A 24894-nucleotide genomic window follows, 5' to 3' on the forward strand; every position below is an offset into this window, starting at 1 on the left:
AAATTGTATGCTCCACATCTCCTCAAGGCCGAAGCTCGTGCCTCCTACCCAACACACACACATGTATTGTAACTCTATAAAAACTGTTAGCTCCCTTTGTCTGCAGATTCACTCTGTGCAGACTTTTTTGACTGTACCTTGTGCTCTCCTGGTTGCAATCAGAATAAACATTTATTGCTTATGCGCCAACGACTCAGTGATCTTTCCTCCTTATCACGATTTTATGCCACTACACTACGACTTCAACACATTACTTATTTCAAATTTGAGACTTTAGAGTGTGTAATAGAGGACACTTCTGTTTTCAAGATCTATGATTTTTTCAATGCCAACAAAATGCTTGTTTCCATCATGTTGTGATTATAAGTGCTTAACACAAACATTAAAGCATTTGACATGACATTTGGCATTGAAATATAAAAATTTGAGACTAAAAGTAAGCAGATAAAATATTTAGGAAAAAATATAGAAGTACATTCAGATATAAAATTAAAAAATTGAAAGCGAGCTGATAAAATAAAAATTTAGAAGAGAATTAGAGAACTTAAATTCTCAACTCATATCGCTAAACAACAATCTATCTGGTACCCGGCTTCGCCCTTTTAAAATTTTAAAATTGCAGGCTGATAAAAGTTACAGTGCAGTATAAAAGTTCCAGTGCAGTAAAGGCAGTGGCAAACAGAAAAGTCTTTAGTCTTGATTTAAAAGAGTTGAGAGTTGCAGCAAATCTGCAGTTTTCTGGTTTTCTGTTACATATTTGTGTTCCTAAACACTTTTACTTTATAGATAATCTTATCACCTGATGGGTTGCATAAAATAAATGTTTATTTAATCGTTTGATTATTACACAGCTGTGCCTAAGAATGGCCACAATAGAAGACCACTCCAAAATGTGCAGTTTTGTCTATACTAGGGGGAAAAAATATTATCTTGCAGGTGAAGAAACTAGAAGTGGGCTGGTGTTGCACCTGGTCAGCAGGATGTATCTCTGGAAAAACATTGATAACAGCTTTTAGAAGCTAAAAGAAACATTAAATTTACATTCAACAGCTGTGGTAGGCATTCCTGCAGAACTTCAAGAACTTGCAACATCTGTGGCACAGTATTGTGTGATGAAACTTTTATGTGACCAGCCCAGGTCACACCTGTGTAACACTTCGGTTTTTAATCAGCATCTTGGTACGATGTACCTGTCAGGTGAATACTTATTTTGGCAAAGAAGATAAAAAAAATTCTGGTGAACATGTGTTGCCTTTATATTTCTGTTCATTGAACAGTGTTTTGTCTAAATGCTGCAGTAAAATGCATATAATGGTGCAATATGCTAGAATGAGGTGTGACATAAGCCCTTTACTGTGAGCTCATGCATTTTTTCTTCATGGTCGACATTTATGTGACATTTAAATAATTGAAACCTTATTTCAGGGTTCCTGTTTTAAATGAATCAACTGGAAACATTAATAAGTCAGGTGAAGACTGATGTTATGTCTCAATCCAGATGCTTCCATTAGTACACTTCCTTGAGTACACTATGTACTTATTTGCTTAGTGTGTAAAGTTCGACAGGGTAGTGTTACATCAAATCAAACACAACTCCCGCTCTTAGTGGCAAATTGCAACCAGACATAGCATTACCACCAAAATGTGATTGACATAACAGTTGCTATTTGAGAAATTGGCGACCAATGCTTGGCGGACAGCAAACAGCAGAATGTGCACCCCAAAATAAGTATTCTAATATTAGTTGTAATAGTGATTAGCATTGGTGCATGTACACTGTAAAACCCAATGTTGCTTTGGGTTTTGTTATCATAACTAATTTTTCCTTTTCAATACAACAACAATTTGTGTAAAAAGTCATTTTAACTTAGAAAATTTAGTCAAATATCAAGATTCATTTGAGTTAACTCCAGTGTCTTTGTTGTCTTGACATAAAATTATTTCGCAGCATGGACACTTAAATATTTAAGTTGAAACAACAAGTTGAGTTTTACAGTGAACTTGCCTGTGCACATGCATCTGTTTTAGGACAAAGAAAATTAAGTTGTTTGATTGTGGAGTGAAAAGTTTTACCAAATTGTCAACTTTAAAAAAAGAAATAAGATACTAAGCTGCTGTATTGTATAACTGCATATAGGCCTGTCACTACAACACATTTTTTAGGACGATATATATTTCCCAGAAACTATCACGATAAACGAAAGTATCGTTGTATCAATGTTGTTTTAGTTTAATAATGATATTAGAGCATAATAAGTACATCCTGTCCCACAGCAATGAATTTTTAAATCTGGAGAATATTAAACATTTGAATTAAAATGTGGAAAAGAAATATTAAAATATCCTGGATAAATAAAACAAATAAATAAACTACAACCGCACAATTTTTACAAACACAAGGTTTCCAAAGTGTTGCACAACAATAGAGAGATAACACAATAAAAAGAGATTAAGTGGGGGCGTCCCAGTGGCTCACACTGGTAGAGCGCATACCATTAACTGGTAGGGTTGGCAACTCCCCGAAAAATAAATAAGGGACACTTCATTGGCAGGGCCGGCTGACCCGATTGCCTTCACCCATCCTGGCGTGGTGAAATTTTTTAGCCCCTTTTTAAGTAAAATTATTTTTTAACAATTTGACTCGAACCTGAATTGAATTAGATGCATATTTTTGTGTGACATGAATACATGGAAAACAAATGATTATCCAGCAATTCACTTTAACACAAAATAACAATTAGGCCCTGTTCTTCAAAGATGTAGTGGAGTTTGCTGATAACAATTTGATTCACTCCTTTTGTTGGCTTTTAAAATGCAGCATATATGCAATTGAATGGCCATTTTGGAAGATTATAGCATTCCATAATTCCAAATTGGTTCAGTAAAAAGGCATTAAATTAATGTCATGAACACATGGGGACCTGGTCTTCAAGAATGACCTGGAGTTTGCTAATAACAAATTGATGTATTTATTTTATTGGAGCAGCATGAATACAATTGAATGGCTATTTTGGAGTCATGCAGCTGACAAACGGGCCGTAAAGTGCAATGTAATTGCGCACTAAAATTTAAAGTGCAGATGGCGTGACCGCAGTACTGGAAGCATGTTGTTTCAGATCAGTCAGTCCACCATGGACTAAGGAAAAAGAGCGCCGGCACAACGTGCAGTGTGCTTTATAGATGTTATCACGCACTTTTTCCACCCAGGTGCTTCCTTTTTCCCAATCTTCAGTATTTTTGCATCCTTTTCTGTTTTTTTCTCGGAGGGGTACTAGACACATTGCTGCTCGAAGGTGTAGCACCCCGTAAAGCAGTGTCGGCGTCTGTGTCACTGTCCCCTACTCATGTTGCTTTGTTGTCTTCTGCTATCTTCTCCTCGACCAATGGGATGAGCGTATTCTGTATCGTCATACTCGTGTGTGAATATGCTGTCTGTTCATTGGTCACTTATTAATTGGGCATTTACTGACTATTTTTGACTGTCACAATAATACGGGACAAAGTGCGTCCCTTTTCACCTCAATACGGGACGGGTGCTTTTGTTTCTAAATACGGGACGATTCCGTTTTTCAAGGGACGGGGCGGACCCGGGTTCGAATCCGACCTGAGGTCCCTTTGCCGCATGTCTTCCCCTCTGTCTCCCCCTTTCTATCTATCACTTTCAATAAAGCAAAAATGCCCAAAAAAATAATCTTAAAAAAAAAAAGAGATTAAGTAAACAATAGATCAGTAAAATACAATGAGATAAAATAAATGAAAATAAAATAATTAAAATGTACTGATAATCATGTATTATATTATTGTATTATTAAAATAACATATAAACAGCTGGAATGGCTGCTTGGGAATTTCTTTTTTTTCCCGGCAGTTCGTACTGTCTGTCAAACATTTGCAGCATTACTTTAAACACAACACAAAAAAGCACAAAAAGTCACACATGTAAAAGACAATATATTGAGTCCAGAAAAAACTATTGTGTATATTTTTATATATTGAACGATAAGTCGATATGGTAATTATTGTTACAGGCCTAACTGCATAGTCTTAACTTAACCTTAATTGCTGAAAATGCAAGGTGACTAAAAATGGCAACCACACTTTTAATTCAGCAGCTAAAACCTAATGCTTGATTGCCAGCCTGGCATCCACTTTTTAAACCTAATGTTAAGCCCTGAAATGGAAAATCCCAACCGTCATCTTAAATACACAAATAAAAACAGTTAAATAAACTATGAAACACAATAGAAGAGACAGTTTTAAGTAGTTGAGGTTGGCCACCAAGAGGCTTAGCTTCCCAGTATTAATCTGACCAGCACTTAGCCAGTGAGACAACAGAAAACACTCTTTTACCTCCTTATAATGTTTTAAATCCTCTCTCTCTCTCTCTTTCTCTCTCTCTGTCTGTCAGGTGTAGAAACAGAAACGATGGAGGGTGGGGCTTAACAAATTCTTCACAAATATTTTGTGTTCTCCAATTTTCAGAAGGTTGAACACTCCAGTTAAACGTGCCATGTTATAATTTGGTGATTCCCAACTGAGAAATGTTTATATTACATCACAAAGGACATCCTGTCCATCTGAATGTGAACACGGGTTTCACCCTGATTGGACAGCAGTCTGGGTCCCACCACAGTGTCTCCTGAGAGGACTGACAGACGCAGTCAAACAGCCACTCCTCTGCTCTGCAGTAAGACACACACACACACACACACACACACACACACACACACACAAACACACACTCACACGTATGTAGGTTTCATTTCACCCGATTCACTCAGTGACCCTGCTTTGACTGTTTGGTTGTCGTGGTAACCAGCTTGCCTGCCAAATGTGTGTGTGTGTTGCTTTGCTCATTCACTGAATTATCATTTTAAGAGGTGAAGAGCTGAATTTGTGCAGAGACCTGCCACGGTGCAGAACGCCAGTGATACCGGTGACACTATGGTGCTGCAGATGTTCGTGATGATCGTTTCTGTGTGTGTCTGTGTGTGTGTGTGTGTGTGTGTGTGTGTTTAGGTGTGTGTGTAAGTGTAGGTGTGTGCGTGTGTGGTCCTCCTGCTGCTGCTGCTGATGATGATTGGTGCATCTGGATGCCTGTCGCTGAGCTCTGCCATTTCTGTACTAAAGTACGGAGGCGGAGAGAGAGAGTGAGCATGTGTCAGTGTTACACACACACACACACACACACACACGCACACACACACATACACACACACTGGAGAGCCTCAGCTGCGACACATAGAGCTGTCTGTGTCTAAAAATGGAAAGCACACTTGCTGTTGCTGAGAAGCCACAAGAAGCTTCTATATGTGGAGAGTGTACATACAGGAATTCATATTAATGTCCATCAGGCTTTGAGATCGTGTGGCCATAAAACTGTGCCTGCTGATGTCAAATAACCAACATGGCCGATGTTATAAAGGCACAATAAATTAATTTTCTCCTCTTTTTAAAATATATGCATCTGAGTTTTCACTGGGGACACAGCGACATGTTCCCCTCACCTTTCACAATCCAACGGCTGTAAGGGGCTTTGTGTTTGTGCTGTGAAGTATTTGACCATGATGCTGTTGAGTACAAACACAGAGTCAGCTTGGAATAAGGTGGATGTAGTTTTGTCATCAGTGTGGCCAAGAAATAGTCCCACTTCTAAACTTAGTTTCTTGTAGAGAATAAACAAACAACGTGTAATGTGTTAATTAGAGAAGCTGCCGGGTGCGTTTTCTTGGCTCTGTACATTGCACATATTGCACAATTTATACTGTGAACTTTGGGAAAACTGTACAGCTCTTTCATTATATTTATTTGTTGTCATTGTTGTTTTTTAGAAGGAAAAAAAAAATATATATATATATATATGTATATATATATGTGTATATATATATGTATATATACATGTGTGTATATATATGTATATATGTATGTATATATATGAATATATATATATATATATATATATATATATGTATATCTATATATATATCAAAATATTACAGTAATCTACACAAGGCAGGACAAGAACAATACAATGTGTATAATATATATTCTACATCATATATACCGAATAGTATATCTTGTAAAAGGTTAATAATACCACAAATATACATGCCATATAGTACAAAGTCTCATGCAAGATGACCTGCTTATGTATGTCCCTTGGAATAATTTGGCATACTATGTGCAAAACATGGATTGTGTTTTTTTAATTTTATACAACTTTTGTAAAATTAGAACAAATGTTTATACTATTTTACCTTTAAAAATGTAAATATTTGTTGAACTGTGAAGCCTTAAGTAAATTCAGATCATTCAGACCACTTCCCTTCTGCAACTCATCTAATAGGCAAAGTGTTGGTCCCTGCACCAGTGAACAAGTCAACTTGATGGTTCTAATTTTAGACCGTAGAAGATCATGGGGCATGAATACAACATGTAAGAAAGTAGCATCACATCTCCAACACAAGCCAGTCCCCGCCTCACCATTTTACTTGGTTCTATTGCTACAGCTCTTTCAATAATATAAATAAAATAAAAAAAGCAGATATATTGTATATATTAGAGTTGGGCAATGTCCACTGGAGTTAGTTGTTGTTTATAAACTTTATTTTACTATTTTATTTATTTATAATATTTTATTTTATGTGTGTATTTTGGATTTAAATGATCGTTTTCATTTTTTTTGCACTTTTGAGCACATTCACCTTCTCATCCAGTCTTTCCTTAGCCTGCTTTTTCTCCCTATAATCATTGCACAGAATCAGGGTTTTTTAATATGCAACCACCTACACCTTTATGAGAGCCAATCCAAAAAAATTATGATAATCAACCACCAGACCTGATATACAAATTGCCAACTTTATGTAATATAGAAGCATATTTGTCAGGACTAAGAACTAAGACAGGTGGGCTTTTAAAATCATGATGTTGACTGTCAGCTATCAGCGATGGACAAAACATCTTCCATCTGTCTAACCCTCATACATATTTTATAGAATAGATATATAGATTAGATTAAATTAAGATTAATTACTTTTTTAATCCCACAATGGGGAAATTCAACTTCTGCATTTAACCCATCCTTTTTTTTTTTTTTACACACAAGTGAACACACCATGGAGCAGTGGGCAGCACATTGCTATAATTAATATAAATTGTTATATTATTGAAAAAATGTTTTAATTGACAAATGTTCTATTTGATTTATGTGTATTGACTTTTATAGTGCTTTTTTTTAGTTTTTATCTTTTACTTATCTTACTATGTTTATTGTTATGCACCTAAATGGCGACTCCCACCCTGCGTGGGTCAACTCGCCTCAAAACCACTTCCAGACTTTTCTCTGTCCTGGCTCCCAAATGGTGGAACGAGCTCCCTACCGACATCAGGACCTCAGACAGCCTGTACATCTTCCGCTGAAGACCTATCTAAGTAACAATCTAGGTAACAATACCTCGGTTAAGTCATGGTCACCTAACAGATATATTAAAGAAATAAAAAAAAAACTCTTATTCTTTTCTCTTCTTTTCTTCTTGAACATATAGCACTCCTTAGCAATGACAGTTAGCTCTTAAAGTTATGTACTTACTCGATTCCTATGGTCTATGTCTAGTACCATCAGGTTGAATGCACTTATTGTAAGTCGCTTTGGACAAAAGCGTCTGCTAAATGACATGTAATGTAATGTAAATACAGTCATGGAAAAAATATTAGACCACTTTTCCCCCTCAATTTCTTGTTCATTTTAATGCTATCTGATATCTAGCAATCTTCCATGGTTTTCTTGATAATAAACAAAATCATTATCTTGGAAAAACCTTTCTAACATTTTCGAACTAGTCCTTCAAAATCTGGCTTCTTTTTTTTTTTTTTTTTTTTAGCGCGTTTAGTACAGTTTGTCTCGAACAGGGACCTGTCCAGAGCATGGTCGCTTGAGATTGGTCCGCGCTGTGACTGGAGCTCTCTGATTGGTCAGATTGTCAGCGGCGCCGGAGCGGGCGGAAGATGTTTTTTATTCTGACAACTTTAATCACTTCAGGAAGCTGCGTGTTAACGTTTAAACCCCTTTAACCGCTTAATTTAGTGCTTTTATTCAGAACGCCATTTTCAGATAACTCCAGCGGCTTTTTCATGAGGGGTTAACTGACATTTAAACATGGCTGTGACGGAGTTTGCTGTGTTAGCTTAGCTGGTCACCTCCATTTAGAATCACTGCTCGTTATCTCGTGTTTTCTCTTAGCTAACTGCTAACAGGAGCGACTGACAACAGCAGCACCGAGAGAAAAGGTAACATATCACCCAGAGAAAGTAGACACCTAACGGGAACGAACTACTGGAGAGTGAGTCAGCAGGTGGGTCACTTTGGTCTGAGCTGAGCCTTTTGCACCTCTTTAACCCATAAGATACAAGTCACATTAAGTTTTTGTTCCTGGTGAGCATTTACTAAACTCCACAACAGTGATAGTTTTGAGCTCCTTTCTTCCAGGCAGTATTTCTGTTTAATTTTTATTAAAAAAACCCTCAAAGCAATATATATAATATATATCTCTTACCTGTAGTGCCATTTATCAATCTAGATTGTTTTGGTCTATCTGCCTTCTCTCATATACAGTCATGGAAAAAATATAAATATAATGATAACAACAAAAACAGCTGATACGAGTTTAATTTAAGAGCTGACATTTAGCCTTTTTCCATGGTTTTCTTGATAATGATTTTGGATATTATCAAGAAAACCATGGAAAATGTCTAGATATCAGCTCTTAAATTTCCACTTCAGATCAGAGGGGAGGTGGTGGAGGACTACAAATACCTCAGAGTGGTGATCGGCAACAGACTGGACTGGAAATCTAATCACAGAGGCTGTATATATATATGTATTTCCTGAGGAAGCTGAGATCCTTCAATATGTGCAGCAAGATGTTGGAGATCTTTTACCAGTCTGTTGTTGCCAGCGCCACTTTCTTTGCTGCTGTTTGTTGGGGCAGCAGCATCAGAGCCAGCGACACCAACAGACTTGATAAAATTATCAAGAAGGCTGGCTCTGTACTTGGTCTCAGGCTGGAGACTTAGTGGTGGACTGTGGTGGAGAGGAGAACACTGAGCAAACTGCTGGCCATCATGGACAATGATCAGCACCCTCTCCATCACACAGTAGAAAGACAGCGGAGCACCTTCTCTCACAGGCTGCTCCAGCTCTGCTGCCAAAGGGACTGATACAAAAAATCTTTCCTGCCACATGCCATCACACTGTACAATAACAAATAGTCTGGTTCATTACATACCGTTGTTATGCACTTTATGTGTTTTTATGCACACTGTTCATTGCACCTTATTTGTTTCATGGCACCAACATTTTTATACTGCATATTCATATTTATTCTGCACTGGAATTCTACTCCTTAATACATACTCCTTCTTTAGACACTTTATTTTTTTGTTGTATTTTTATATTTTATTGCTTGAAGTATGCCTAGGTTGTTCTTTTTATTTAATTGTGTTGTTATTGTCTCTGTGTGTAATGCTGCTGCTACACTGTAATTCTATCTATCTATCTATCTATCTATCTATCTATCTATCTATCTATCTATCTATCTATCTATCTATCTATCTTAAATTGAACTCTTATGAGCTATTATTGTTGTTATTATATTTGTCCAATCAAATGTACCTTTAGTTCTACCAGGCATTAAAATGAACAAGACATTAAAGAAAACAAGGGTGGTCGAATATTTTTTCTCCATGACTGTATAATGGGACTAAATGGGACTTTACTCATGGTGCTCAAAGCGCTGAAAAAAAATACTTTAGAAAAAAACCCCAACAATGTATCATGACACGGTTATTCAAGATAATCCATTGACCTTGTAATATTTTTAAAAGTATATTTCCTGATTTGGGGGTGACCTGTCTGTCTAAAATGCATCAAAAACCACTAAAATTTGATTTGGATTTCCACAATTGTAGGCAGAAAGGCGGACTGATGAGCTTTGTTTACATTAACCATCTGTGGAGTTGTATGTGAATCAAATGGGAATTGTTATGAATTGTTTTTAATATGCGTGTTATCGGTATTGTGATATCCCTTGTAATTTTTATTGTCTTATCATACATTTCCAAAATATATAAAAGTGTCTTTGTCCTCTGTACTGTGGTGCTGCCTTCTGCTAGTCTGCTAGTATTACTTACTGACTTAAGAGACCTCTGCAGTTCTCTGAAATAATGTGTCCTAACCATTATGATAATTTATAGCTTAATTTATTCTTAGAATGCAAGCAATAAACATAAAGGTTTTCTGGCAAATGTAACACAATTAAGGCCAAATTGTACTGTTGTTTGCAGCTGGTTAAACTGCCCATCTCATTCTTCTCCCACAGCATGAACTGCCCCCCCACCAAGCGCCTCCGAGGCCTGAACCAGGATGTGGTGATGGCGGTGGCCTTTGACGATGACCCGTTTGGAGATGACAAGGATTTCACACAGGACGACTTGGATGAGATTGACATCATCGCCTCGCAGGCCGCAACTTCGGACCCTACACTGGGGCATGGCTCTAAACCGGGAAGCAAACCAATGGAGCTGGCCCGCGGGTCCACCCGGCTGTCGTCTGCCGGGCATAGCAAATCTGTGAGCAGGACCACCACCAATCAGAGCAGAGAGAACATGTTTGGGTTCGGCAGCAGCAGCAACAGCAGAGGGAATGCTGGGATACCAAGCAGCGAGGCTCTCAGTGAGTTCAGAGCAGAACCAATTACTGAAAGTTTAACTGAATTATCATTTGTTCTTTACATTCCTGCTGATCATTTCACATTCGTTTTTAGATTTCCTTTCTTCCAGGCAGCCATAGAGCTTAAGCTGACATGGTTGTTTTGCATTTTCCAGAATTGTATCCATGGAAAAGTTTAGAAAAAACTGTCTATTTTCTATTGTCTATTGTCTAAGATGTTTCACCCTAAATGATAATAAGTGAAGCATGTTTAAATGTAGAGAAAAAGCACTGAGCTTGCAGAAAAATAAGAAAAAAGAGTGATCACAGCAAACATACGCTGTCAGCTGGGGAAATTGTAAATATTTCTGCATTTCTGTGTTGAACTTGTTGTTTTGTGTGTTCAGGTAACAGGCAGCAGCAGTTTGGGTCTGGCAGAGAAGACTCCTACAGTCTGCTGGAGGCTCAGCATGCAGAGCTAAAGAGGAAGGTGAGACTCACTGGTTCTTCACTTTATAAATATAAAACATCCAAAAGATCAACAGGTCAGGTTAACGAAAGTTACATGTTGCAAAACATGTTGGAGGAGCAGCACAGTGAACCAAACAACATAATCAGAGCAGCAACTAAGAATTTCTATTATCAAATCTTTATGTGTCTATAGAAAAAAAAGCTAAATTAAAAGTTTATTAGTACAATATAAATGTGCCTGTTGCTTAGTTTGTTTGTGTGTGTGTAGGTGATAAACTTGTCTTGGTGGATGTGTACATTGTTAGCTGAAGGAGGTGGAGGAGGAGATTGTGCTGAAGAGCGGGGAGATCCGGGTCCTGAGGGACTCTCTGAAGGGAGCTCAGCAGGAAAAGGAGGCCCAGAGGCAGAACCAGATCCTGCTGGAGACCCAGAGACAGAAAGAGCACAGCGACAGGGAGAAGGAGCTCAACAAGAAGGTAAGGAGCCGAAGCGCGCGCGCGCGCGCGCGCACGCACACACACACACACACACACACACACACACACACACACACACACACACACACACACACACACACACACACACACACACACACACACACAGTATGAGGGGTATTTTATGCCAGCACACTATACTTAAACGCCTAGAATGCGTCGCCTGTGCCAGCATAAAGTCTGATTAATAGGCGTGCTTACAGACACGCGTATTGCGAGTACACCAGATGACATGGGTGACGGGTGAAAAGTGCCACGAGCGAACGTAGTGGACGCCTGTGTGTGTGTGTAACGCGTATACGTTAACAGTGTGTTACTCTGTGTAACAGTTCAGCTGTTACACAGAGTCTCAGCTTCATATGGTATTGTTTATAAGAAAGCACAACTTACAGATGAACTCCAAGCCCCCACAGAGCTGTCAGGATATTTCTATTATTTTCAGGCCAGTTTTTATTTTCTTGTTAACGAAATCTCTCTCTCTCTCTCTCTCTCTCTCTAGGTTTGAATGATATCGAATTGATATTTAATGATAGCAAGGGTGAAAGGGATAATTAAAATAATTTCAGCTACTTAAAAATAGTAGGCTAATAGTAAAGTGCAACGCTCACAGCCAGTTCCCAGCTTCGCGCGCGGACACACAGTTCATTACGCACCAGCTGTAATTAGGTAGGTTTACCTGCCTGCAGAAGCCGTAATCGCTGTCACCCCTGAATATTAAGTAGCCATGCGGACCTATCTAATGAATATTCAGTAGCCATGTGGACAGCAGTCCGTTCACAATATGATTCCATCGGACCTTATATCTACACTGTTTAACCCAATTCGGCACTTATGCACAGTCCCATTATGTTTTACAGACATTCGTAGTTAACTAATGAGGTAAAACATTTTGTTTAAGCTGCATTTTGCTGACTTTCACTCCTAAAACAGGCTAATTAAGCCTCCGGTTTTGGCCGGAAAAACGTTAAGTTTATCTGGTACGTACGAGATAGTCTTTCTCTTCATCTATAAGTTGTGCTTTCTTATAAACAATACCATATGAAGATGAGACTCTGTGTAACAGCTGAACTGTTATAGGCTTACACGCGTTACACACACACACAGGCGTCCACTACGTTCGCTAGTGGCACTTTTCACCCGTCACCCATGTTATCTGGTGTACTCGCAATACGCGTGTCTGTACGCCTATGTAGAATTGTACTTAACAGTCACGCGGGTCTTCATGTCACGTATTTGAGGCGTAGTTCACCCGTCACGCAGCCGTCACGTAGGCGTATGTGCAACAACGCGTGTACAGCGTCTGCGTGACGCCTACGTGACGCCTGTCTGTCCATTGAAAGTGAATGGAATTTACACGCGCACGTTAGACGTTTGATGTCATCGCATAGGCGCTGTACACGCGTTTTAGTATAGTGTGCTGGCATAAAATGCCCCTCATACACACACACACACACACACACACACACACACACACACACACACACACACACACACACACACAAACACACACACACAAACACACGTATACATTCATGTAAAATTTCTTGTTCATTTTCATTCCTGGTACAACACATTTGTTTGGACAAATCTAATGATAACAACAAAAATAACTGATACGAGTTTAATTTAAGAGCTGATATCTAGACCAGAGATTGGCAACTTAAATGCTGGAGGGGTCCACAATTTTTCATCAACACTACCTCAGGGCCACATATAGGACCGTGCACTTCACCAGATATGATGAAACTGCCTTTTTAAATATGTTTACAGTGCAGTAACTTAACACATTTCATGCTCAAATGCTTGTTTAACAGTATAAATAGGAATACAAAAGGTACAAATGCAAAATAACCACTTACTGTGATTTTATTTTTTCAGTGCAAGAACAGCAAACCAACAATTGCAAGAAGTAATTTTGTGCATTTTTACTCTGCACTAAGATTTCATGCTCAAATGCATGTAGTTGTACTGAGGGCCACTTCAAGTGAGGGTGCGGGCCGTAAGCGGCCCCCGGGCCTCCAGTTGCCCATCCCTGATCTAGACATTTCCCATGGGTTTCTTCATAATAACCAAAATCATTATCAAGAAAACCATGGAAAATTTCTAGATATCTACTCTTTAATTAAACTCTTATGAGCTATTTTTGTTGTTATCTTTATATTTGTACAAACAAATGTAACTTTAGTTGTACCAGACATTAAAATGAACAAGAAGTTGAAGGAAAAGGGTGGTCTAATATTTTTTTTCCATGACTATATATATATTCAGTTCATATGATTATCAGAATATAACGATAATGACATGTTCTCTGTGTTCAGGTTCAGTCTTTGCAGTCAGAGCTGCAGTTTAAAGAAGCTGAGATAAATGAGATTAAGACCAAACTGCACAGTTCAGACAAGAACAAGACGGCCTCTCCACTGATGAGAAACAGGTCGGTCATCAATATTACCAACAACGGATGTGATAATCACATTTTTCTGTGTTTTATATCATTTGTAACTTGGACTTGAATCTGATTGGCTGCGCTCTCCTCCTCTCAGTCCTAAAGTGCTGAGCTCTGTGAACAGCAGCAGCTCCTCCTCTCCGACAGCAAACGGTTTCATCACCAAGGAGACATTTGGAGCCCCTTTTCTGTCCAGGTCGACGCCGGTCAAGACACGGAAAGAGGGTGGGTCACGTGATGAAGCCAGTGTGCTGAGCACAATCAAATTTTGATTAACATGCATGTTTGTGGTTCCAGCAGACAGAGGGTCGTCGAGCAGTAGATCTGGGGACAGACATGAAACGTCTCGCCCAGATCCCTTCCTGTCCGTCAGACCTGCACACCTGCAGCACCGAGGTCAGTTTGCAGTGCTGCTTCATCAGAGTTCATGGAAATGAATAACCAGCAACTTGGTTAAATAAAAATCCCTGTGGTTTGCTGAAAGGTTTCTAATTTTCAAATTAGTCAGCCTAAATAATTAAGATGTGTGTGTGGGTGTGTTGTTCTGTGTTGTCCTCCAGGTGGCATCCTGCTGGGCTTATTGCTGCAGCAGCCTCTGTCTCCCAGCAGCCTCGGCCTGTCTCACCTGCTGTCCATGAGTCTGACTGACATCCACTTGACAAACAGGTAAACACCCTGCGCTGTAAACAACTTTTAAATGTTTAATCACATTGAACTTTTGATTTACAGGTGCATCTCAATACATTAGAATATGATGGAAAAGTCCATTTCAAGTAGTTCAAGTCAAATAGCCCCAACCAAGTATTGAGTCATATGGATGGACATACTTTTCAGAGGCCAACATTTCCATATTAAACATTTATTTGAGACACTGAATTTTAGGTCTTCATTAAATGTAAGCCATAATCATTATCATTAGAAGAAATAATGTAAATTAAAACATGAAATGCTTCATTCTGTGTGTAATGGATCTATATAATGTTATTTCCACTTTTAGAATTTAATTACTGCCATGAATAAACCGTTTTACGATGTTATAATTTATTGAGATACACCTGTAGCTCTCAATAAATAACACATATTTCATTGGAAATAAAACAAGTATAAAATTATACATTTTTAGATTCCACATGAACAATAAATCACATGTACTGCAGCTGTTATTCTATGTTGTGGCAGAATCAATTTGAGTCGGGACGTAAAAAAGCATGAGGTTGTTTCTAAAGCCAACACACCAGACTTCCATTAGTAATCTTGAAAGAAGTCCACATAACTTTCTGCCAGAAACACACATAAGTGTAGGACAATAATAACACACACAAGACTTTTAATCAAATGTTTTGGTGTTATGATCATGTCCGCATCTTCTGTGTCTTGAAAGAGTTACTTCACCTCCCTCAGTCACCACTGGGGGGCGCCAAATCTACCAAAACAAGATACTTCTGACAAAAACAAAAACAATTTGATTTCTTTGTATTATGGATGGACCTTTCTAACACAAATTTGACTTGATTAGTTGTAATGAAAGTAGTTTAAACAACAACACCAACAACAACAGTGGTGATTTTAGTACAACCAGTAGTTCTGTTGTAGCTTCAAGCAAGAAGAGGATGAACTGTTGTGAGACTGAACTGACGTGTGTTGTATGTTGTGATTTCAGCACGTCTGCAGGTTTTCTGCTGCACTCTGATCCTGCAGCCGGTGTCAGTGGAGGTGGAGGCGGACCTCCTAGAGCTGCTCTGAGTCCGGTCCAGAGTCTGGCTGTAACTGGACTCAACATGCTGAGTCAGAACCGACCAGCAGCTGCGACCAGCGACGGAAACAAAAGGTAGACTGGCTGTATCCCAAAGTCAAGGATCCTTCCTTGGTAGGATCCTTTCTTCGGAGTCCTTTCACTGTATCGCACGAATGGAGCAGCCTTCTGCGTGTGCATAACTGGACGGTCCTGATTAAATTCAGCGCTGCAATTTAAAAACCAGTTCACGACATGGATGTATCTTTGGCATCAGCACTCTTCCACATATTTGTGGAAATGGAAGAAGATGCTTTAAGGTTGAATCTTCACTATTTAGCAAGTAAAAGCCAAAAGGTGGATTAAACCTGAATATTTCACTGATCTTTGCTGAATTTAGCCGGAGTTTATAAAAAAACAGTAACAGTTATTTCTAAAAAACAATAACAGATAATAGCGAACTGTCAGTCTGTTAACACAATAAACAAATGTATAACTTTCTGAATGGCATAGCTACGTATACTTAGCACATAATACATCATCTGACACATATATATTTTAATTAACAATGAATAACTTTAGCCAACTAAGATGGCATCAATTAACTTAACTGGCAATGTATCAAGATGATGTTTATTATCTTCGAGCTAAATTTTCTGGCATTTGTTTATGCATAGGTTTTTGCTTGACTTTGAACACAAGTTTTGTAAGTTATGTGATAACAAATATTCAGTATAAACCAAAAAATACTTGAATATTTAAATTCATATTGCACCACCGGCGTCGCTGTTTCTTTGCTCAACATATTTTAAATCTCCCAGTAGACCGGGTGTGCAAGGCTTTATGGGTACTCGGGGCGCACAGAGGATACACACATGCATCCTCAGTATTTGGGAAACAGAAGGACTCTGTCCTCTGTAGGATCCTGGACATTGGGACAGTCCTTCAGGGGATGTCAGTGACATAGTATCCTTCAAATTCAGCTGTTTGAGGATCCTTCCTTGACATTGGGATACTGCCGCTGACTCCATAGCTGCTCTGCTAGAAATGTACTTGATTTGGTGTCTTCTGCTTACTGAAGAAGCACTGTAAAAGCTGAAAGGTTCTGTGGACAACAGCGCCCTCTTGTGATCAGAAGATATAACAGCAGCACATAGCTAAACACCATGAGACCATGTGAAGAAAAATGGTTTAATGCATTCTGAAAGCAAATAAACCAGGCAAATTAAATTATTTGTCCCCCTAAATGCACCACAAAAATACACAATTCAGAAAATTAAAAAAAGTCTTATATCTTATAAGGATCCCAAAGAAGGTTTCCGGCACATCTCTGTCCAAGTGAGGAGTCAAACTTTCATGCATAGTAGAACACACTTTGGTTCTCTTCCTACTAAAACTGGATGCGCCTGCAGCACTGGATGCAAGAAGAAAAACTGATTTTGCAGCTATTAACTCCACTTCCTCTGTCAATAAAGAACTGCACTGAGAAATATATTGCTTCACTTGACTATATTTAGACTCTACACCGAAAAGGAAGCAGATTTCCCATTTAAGAACCACTCATAGACATTTAGTGTGATTTTGCACAATAAGAATTCATCCAAGCGGATTTATCCAACCAAATTCAAAATGGTTTTGTGTGTGTAGGTCGTGTCCCGGCGCTGTCCTCCTCCTCCCTCTGTTGGATCTTCACCTGACTCAGCTCTGTAAGGTTCTGGACTCGCTCCGCTCCACCTCCGCTGTGGGTAGTGGTTCAAACTCTACTGCTGCCTGCTCGCCCCCAGCCAGGAGGCTGGAGGAGGCATGTTTGACTGGTTTCAGCGTGGAGGACACTGGTTTGGCTGCTCTGAGGCTCCTCTACCTGCTGCTGGCCAACAGCGACGAGGTGATAACACAGTACAGACACCTGTGATAAAACAGTAGACATAAAGTTTACCAGCCAGGTGGCACATCTCAAGGCTTTATCCTGATCTATAGATCTATAAACCAGATGGATATCAGTATCATGATCACTTTGTTAATTACTAAAACTGTAACATCCCATACTGCATCTGTAGCTTCTTAGTCTTTTTTTATTTAGGCTTTCTTGACCCAGTGTATATATGTATATATATATATATATATATATATATATATATATATATATATATATATATATATATATATATATATGTGTGTGTCTTGTTATATGTCTCTGTTGACAGTTGACATCACTACTTCATGTTTACTCTCAGGTGGTGGAGGCTGTTTTGTCAAAGGAGAGTCAGAGCGGAGTTACAGACAAAAAGGTACGAAAAGAAAGACAGTCATTACATTTACATAACACTTGAAAAAAACGAATTATTGCCTTAACCCTTAATAGGGCACTCATTGAAATACTTGCGAATTTTAACCCTAGAGAATATTGGAGGATATTCCATACTGCCAGAATGTGTAAAAAAAACCAAACATCCGGACCCGGGGGAGGGGATTCATATTTTGAGAAATAAATTTACGAGATTAAAGTGGCTACGAGAAAAAATGTGCAGATTTATGAGATTTAAAGTGGTGAATCTGCGAGAAAAAAAGCTTTTTTTCCCGACTTTTTTCTCGTAAATCTGTGACTTTTTTCCACGCAGATTTGCCACTTTAAATCTCTTAAATCTGCGACTTTTTCTTGTAGATTTGCCTTTTTAATCTCGTAAATTTGCAACTTTTTTCTCGAAATATTTTTATTTTTTATTTTGGATATCCGCTAAAGTTACCAAATACGGTTCTTCATCCAACTCCGATTAAGACACCCAGATACGATTTGGAATAGGATTTTCGCCGGCATGTATGACAAGACAACACATGTGCGCATGCTCCACACGATCAACGACCCATGCTGGAGTATGACCCTGGAACAAAAACATGTAAGAAAGCCGGCCGCACATTAGCCGGTTGCATTAGCCGGTTACGTTAGCTGGTCGCCGGTCAGTAGCGACGGCACAAAGTGTCGAACTGAGGTCAACCGGAAAGGGGGCAATAATAGCCCGCTGAAACAACGCATATCGCCACCCAGTGTTGAGGAGGAGGACACGTTCCCATTATTCGATTTTCTCAGTTGCATGTAAACTGGGGCAAGGACAGAAGTCAGATTAGATGTCAAAATTGATTTTTAAGCATAGCTCGATTAAACTGCATATAAACGCAGTGATGCACACACACACACTCCTCCTAACCCTATTTTGTTGTATATAACTGTATTGACTTTTCCTATCTTACATTCATTAAAGCAGAAAGAGGTGATATTGAAATATAAACTTTATGAAATCAAACGACAAACTGTTTTTTATAATGTCACTATGATCTTATCCCTCCCGTACAAATATTTGTTATTTCTGGCACTTTCACACATTTTTGCCTTTTTTAAAAAACATCTCTGATTTTTTGTTCACTTCTTATTTTTGGCTTTTTTTAGTTCAAATGAGCTTTCACACCAACTGGACTATCAAATCAAACACTCCAGGGTTACAGTTAAAAACACCAAACAACACATGTGTGAAACCCTGTTTAATTCCCTCAAAGAAAAGCATTTAACAAACTCCTCCTTCCTTCTGCTCTCAGACTGAACACTCTGCTGCAGCTGGAGCTCTGTGCTCCCAGAATGCCTTGCTGCAGTCAGTGCTACGGCTGTGTGAAGCGGGGCTTAGCGGTGGCGGCTCGCAGAATGACGAGCTTGTCCTAAATGCCATGAAGACTCTGTGTGTCCTCATTGAGAGGTCGCCGCACACACATGCTGACAGGTACACACACACACACCGCAAACAGGCACTCAGGGCTTGAAGACCTTTTATGGGCCTACTTTGCTTGTTTCGGGGGTGCTGAATCCAGGGAGAGTGGTTCCCGGGCCAAATTTTGACTTGAAGGGTGCAGGAAATCCGGCTTGGGATTTTTTTTTGTGTTTTTTTTTTTTTTTAATCATGTTTTTTTTAAAAACCAAAAACCCTTAGTTAGATCTGGATCTGACCGGGGAGGGCAGCATTACGGTGGATAGCGTATAGCCTGCCGAAGAAGGAGAAGACTCATCGGCAAGCGTGCTTTAGACCATAGACTGTATATAAATAATGGACGTAGTTACCGTGACGTCACCCATTGGTTTGTGGACTGCCCGTTGGAAGCCTCGAGTTCAGCGTTATACTCGTCGCCATCTTGCGTCGCCATCTTGTTTCCGATACGCGGAGCAGACCACAATTGGACTGTGGCGGAGCGCAAGGGATCTGACGACACTGACTACAGCCTCTCTTAGGGATGGGTACCGAATTCGGTACTTTTATAGGTACCGACCGAATTCTGTCGGTACTACCGAGTACCGATTCATGTAAAATCAAACGGTACCATGTTTCGGTACCTAAACGGCGTTAACTTTAAACTGATCATTGATTTCAACCCGTTTTCATTTGACGTCTTTGATTAACAAGCGTGCTGACGATCGCACTATTTTTTTAAAATTTATTTACCTCCTCGTCTGGTCCTGTCTGCTCACCGCGGCCGCTAACTGCTGCCCTCTTCGACCGCGGAACAGAGACCAACAGCCGGCTCTAGGTCTTCTAGCCGCCAGCTGCTATCTCTCCAATGTCTCTACCCGGGCTTGGCCTTCATCTGCCTCCAGATTAGACCTTCCTTACTCCGTTTGCTCTCTCCATTCATCCGTAGACTTTTCATTAGCAGCTAGAAGCTAGCTGCTGCATCTCTGGTCCTCCGCTAATACTCCGGTCTTCAACTCAGGAATATTACCTGCCACTTAACTCCAAACTGCCACGCTGAAATTAAATCCCTCGGACTCCTGCGTCATCCTCGATATGTGCACAGAGCAGCCCGACTCAACTTTGTTTATTCCATCATGCTATGCCCACAATACTGTCTGACCGGTGCTGCGCCGCACAGCTACGACGTCATCACAACAAATCACACGTGCACTTGCAACTTTTTTTTTTTTCTCCTCCGTGCTTTGCCACCTGAGAGCTCCTCTGCATTCTTTGATAACACTGCAACCTTCATGTTACAAAATGCACGTTCACTCAACAATAAAGCACTGCTCATCCTGGATCTTATATTGTTTTGATATATTTTTTAAAGTTTATATTTTGAGAAATAAATATGTTACGCAAAAGTACCGAAAATTGGTACCGTTGAGTACCGGTACCGATTCCCAGGTACCGGGTATCGGTACCGTATCGATTCAAATGTGAAAGGTACCCATCCCTAGCCTCTCTACACCTCAACCTGACTGAGAGAAGCCGCTGCTAATTCATGTTAGCATTAATTGGAGCATTAACTGGGATGTTAGTTTTGGCTAGCAAAAAAACAAAAACAAAATGTATCTTTCTTACCTCAGAAAACTGAGCAGCGACTCCTTGGAATGTCTGTTAGTCCAACCCAGGCGGCAATCTCCGTGCCTGAGCATGGAAGCCAACCAGGAAGTGCATTAAGCCTGCAATTCACCGAAAATTCCAGTAGGGGGTGCTAAGTTTGGCTGCAAAAAAATCTGCAAAATTTGAAAACTTCTCACTTGATTTATTACCTCAGAAAAAATTTTCAGGATAACATTATGGTCTCAATCGCTAGTAAAAAATCATCTTCAAGACAATTTGATGGCAATAGTTCTAATAATGATTTTTTTTTGCAGCCAAACTTAGCACCCCCTGCTGGAATTTTTGGTAGATTGCAGGCTTAAGGCACTTCCTGGTTGGCCTCCATGCTCAGACACGGAGATTGCCGCCTGCTTGAGACCCACGTCATTACTATTTTTCAAGAAAGTGACTGGAGACAAATCCAGCGACTCCCTCTTACTCTTTTTAATGAGCCGGAGGCCGGTTCGTTAAGATGGGCCGCCGTTAGCGGCAGTTAGCTCTGTAGCAGTACAGTGTGTATGTGCTGCTACAGAGCTGCCCCCCCCATGCATAAAAAAATTCAGGCACAGGATTTTTTTCAGCTTCAAGCCCTGGGCACTATTACCAGCAGTAAGGAGGTCAAAGGTCATTATGTTTTGTTTTTTGTTGTTGTATGACTGTATGATTAAAAAATGACTGTCCTCACTGAAGCGATCTGATGATGTTTAATTAACAAATCTCTCCAATAAAATGTTACTTGAAAAAATTGTGAATAGATGGATCTGCTCTAAAAATCCTGCTTCTGGTTAATTCTGCAATCTTTTTGTCTGAAAGAAACCTTTTTGAAAATTGGATTTGGAAGTTAGTGTTACTAAATCATTAATTTTGTCATGCATCATGTTCACACAAATATAATTTCAAATAAACAAAAATCGTTTCATAAATGTTTACTATCGTCCCTGGGGGAAATATTTATTAGAGTCCAAGAACGACAGTTTAATCTTGAAGATGTCAGTGGATTAAAAATACACATACTCGCCCATTTTCATACTGACACCGATAAAGGAAGAATGTTTCAGTTTGTGTTTTGAGTATGTGTGAGCTGCAGGAGTCAGGAGTTGTCATGAAACTTCATCCACCTTGAAACACCCTTTAGCACGCCTTTAAATTATATTCCTTTTGTAACAATCCTCCAATTACATTGAAAGTATCCAGGATGACTCACACACACATTCAGATGATGCAACACTTACCTGGGAGGAATATTACGTGAGGAGGAGGAGTGGCTGAGGGTGTGTGTGGGCTCATGACTTTTTCCACTGACTGTAAGTTATGTAACTTCTGACTGTAAACTGAAGCAACAAAAAGTAGGAATAACTGATGCAGGTTTGGTAGGGTTGCTTGAAGTCCTTGAAAATGCTTACATTTAAATGTTGCATTTTCAATGTTTAAAAAGTGCTTGGATTTTGGATAAAGTGCTTGTAAATTCTTACTGTATTTCTCTTGCAATCTGACTATATCCATCTATAGACTATAGATAATCACATGTTTAATGTAAAAAATAATGAGTAGCCTATCTGAAATGAAGACCGTTCCTCCTAAAAGTGAAATACCATTGCTGTTGCTATGGTTAAGTGAAATCTCCCCCTTTTAGTATGTAAGTACTCATCTAAAACATGCAATTTACCACAGGTGTAAGATACTGGAAAAGCTTGAACATTTACCTTGAAGGTCCTTGAAAAATGCTTGAATTTGACCACTGCTAACGTGTACGAACCCTGCTGATGAAATATGAATTAATCACTCTGACCAGCAGGCCAGAAAGTTTCTGCAGAAATGAATAAAAAAATGACTCTCTCATTCTGTCTCTTAGGTTGCAGTGTGTGCTGCAGGTGGTGTGTGTGTGTTTGTCAGCAGACTGCAGGTTGCAAACAGTTTCAGGGAGTGTGTCTGTCCTCACGTCTATGTCCGACCACCAGACTCTGTCTCAGCAGCTCTGCTCTCAGCATGGTGAGTCTCCGCCCACTGACTCAGCACTGTTACTGGTTTTTACTTATCTGAAATGTCATTTGCATGCTATTTATAAAGTCTTTAAAGTTGTTATTGTGTATTTTTTGCCTTTTTTTGCTTTAAATTCTCTCTTATTTAGGTTTGTGCTTCACATGATGTGAATAAACTGCATCAGTGTTTGATTTGTTGTGGTTCTCTTTAGACCCGTGTATTTTCCTGAAGTTGTTCCAGTTCATCAGAACCAGACCAGACAACCAGGCAACACACACAGACTGGATACTGCTAGACCTGCAGGTAAAACACATACATGCACAAGCACACACACACTGCAGAGATATAATGACTCCTACTTTTTGTAGGAGTTGTGCAGGAATAACCGTATGGTCTCATTATGCTTCAAACGCAGTTTTTAGTGCAGTCCGACCACTTCTACAGTCAAAGTGTTTCCACCTGTTCTGATTATCTGCATGTCTGTAGGCTCCTTCAAGCTCCTTCTCTCTGAACTCTTTCCAACAACTCTTGTCGTGTCCCTGTGTGCCTTTCAGTGTAGGTTAACATACATACGTACTTTGGCCATGCCAAAAATGAAACAGAAACAATGTGAATGCTTCTGGGAATTTCCTTTTTTTGTGGCAGCAAAATAAACGGGAATAAACTGGAACAGAGGAAGTCCAGTACAAACAAATCAGGGCCAACAATACTCCATACTCAGTCTTCATACTCATCCTCCTTGACCTCACTGCAGCTTTTGATACAATCTCACATAGAATCCTCCTCAACCGCCTAAACTCCATTGGTCTTACTCTCACCACTCTCTCCTGGTTCACCTCCTACCTCTCCGGTCGCACACAGATGGTACAGCTCAGGAATCACAAATCCCAACCCTCCCCAGTCACTTGTGGTGTACCACAGGGCTCTGTCCTTGGCCCCCTTCTTTTCATCATCTATCTACTCCCTCTCGGTAATATCTTCAGGCATCACAGACTCAACTTTCATTGTTATGCAGACGATCCCCAGCTCTATCTCTCCTGCAATCCTGGCTCCACACTTCCTCCAGCCCCCCTCCTTGACTGTCTGCAAGAAGTAAAAACCTGGTTCTCCCACAACTTTCTTAAACTCAACGGAAATAAAACAGAACTCCTTTTGGTTTGCAGTAAATCCACATTATCCAAAACCAACAGTTTCTCACTGCACATTGATAATAGCACCCCGTTCCATCACTCCCCTCAGATCAAAAGTCTGGGCGTCATCCTGGATAGCACCCTCTCCTTCACTGCCCATATCAATAACATCACCCGGTCTGCATACTTTCATCTTCACAACATCAATCGCCTTCGCCCATCTCTCTCCCGTAATAGCATCTCCATACTGGTCAACGCCCTTGTCACATCCCGACTCGATTACTGTAACGCTCTTCTTCATGGTCTGCCACAAAAATCCCTCCATAAACTGCAATTAGTCCAAAACTCGGCCGCACGCATCATTTCCAAAAGTCCATCCACACAGCACATCACTCCCATCCTCAAACACCTTCATTGGCTCCCGACCCACCTCCGTATTAACTTCAAGATCCTGCTGCTCACATTCAAAGCCCCTCCACAACCTTGCACCATCAAACCTCACTGAGCTCCTCCAAACCTACACACCCTGCCGTACACTCAGGTCCTCCTCTGCTTCACTCCTCT

The 24894-nt window shown here is 39.8% G+C and overlaps 1 protein-coding gene across 3 annotated transcripts in view; it reads left to right on the forward strand.

The window, feature by feature from the left end:
- The first annotated feature begins 7977 nt into the window (after window positions 1–7977).
- The window catches only part of atrip (ATR interacting protein), a 23412-nt gene continuing 6495 nt past the window's right edge, over window positions 7978–24894 (forward strand). Inside the window, exons 1-14 of one of the 3 annotated variants that reach the window (XM_059330177.1) lie at window positions 7978–8351; window positions 10377–10729; window positions 11113–11195; window positions 11482–11652; window positions 13989–14101; window positions 14211–14338; window positions 14411–14509; window positions 14674–14779; window positions 15774–15941; window positions 17493–17730; window positions 18080–18133; window positions 19434–19612; window positions 23073–23209; window positions 23412–23503. In XM_059330177.1, the coding sequence (XP_059186160.1) occupies window positions 10378–10729; window positions 11113–11195; window positions 11482–11652; window positions 13989–14101; window positions 14211–14338; window positions 14411–14509; window positions 14674–14779; window positions 15774–15941; window positions 17493–17730; window positions 18080–18133; window positions 19434–19612; window positions 23073–23209; window positions 23412–23503 (1920 nt within the window). In that variant the 5' untranslated portion in view covers window positions 7978–8351; window position 10377. The remainder of the gene's footprint in view (window positions 8352–10376; window positions 10730–11112; window positions 11196–11481; window positions 11653–13988; window positions 14102–14210; window positions 14339–14410; window positions 14510–14673; window positions 14780–15773; window positions 15942–17492; window positions 17731–18079; window positions 18134–19433; window positions 19613–23072; window positions 23210–23411; window positions 23504–24894) is intronic. The other 2 variants (XM_059330179.1, XM_059330178.1) reach the window with 2 other exon arrangements.

This window comes from Centropristis striata, chromosome 3, assembly GCF_030273125.1.
Source record: "Centropristis striata isolate RG_2023a ecotype Rhode Island chromosome 3, C.striata_1.0, whole genome shotgun sequence".
In the NCBI taxonomy this organism is placed as follows: domain Eukaryota; kingdom Metazoa; phylum Chordata; class Actinopteri; order Perciformes; family Serranidae; genus Centropristis; species Centropristis striata.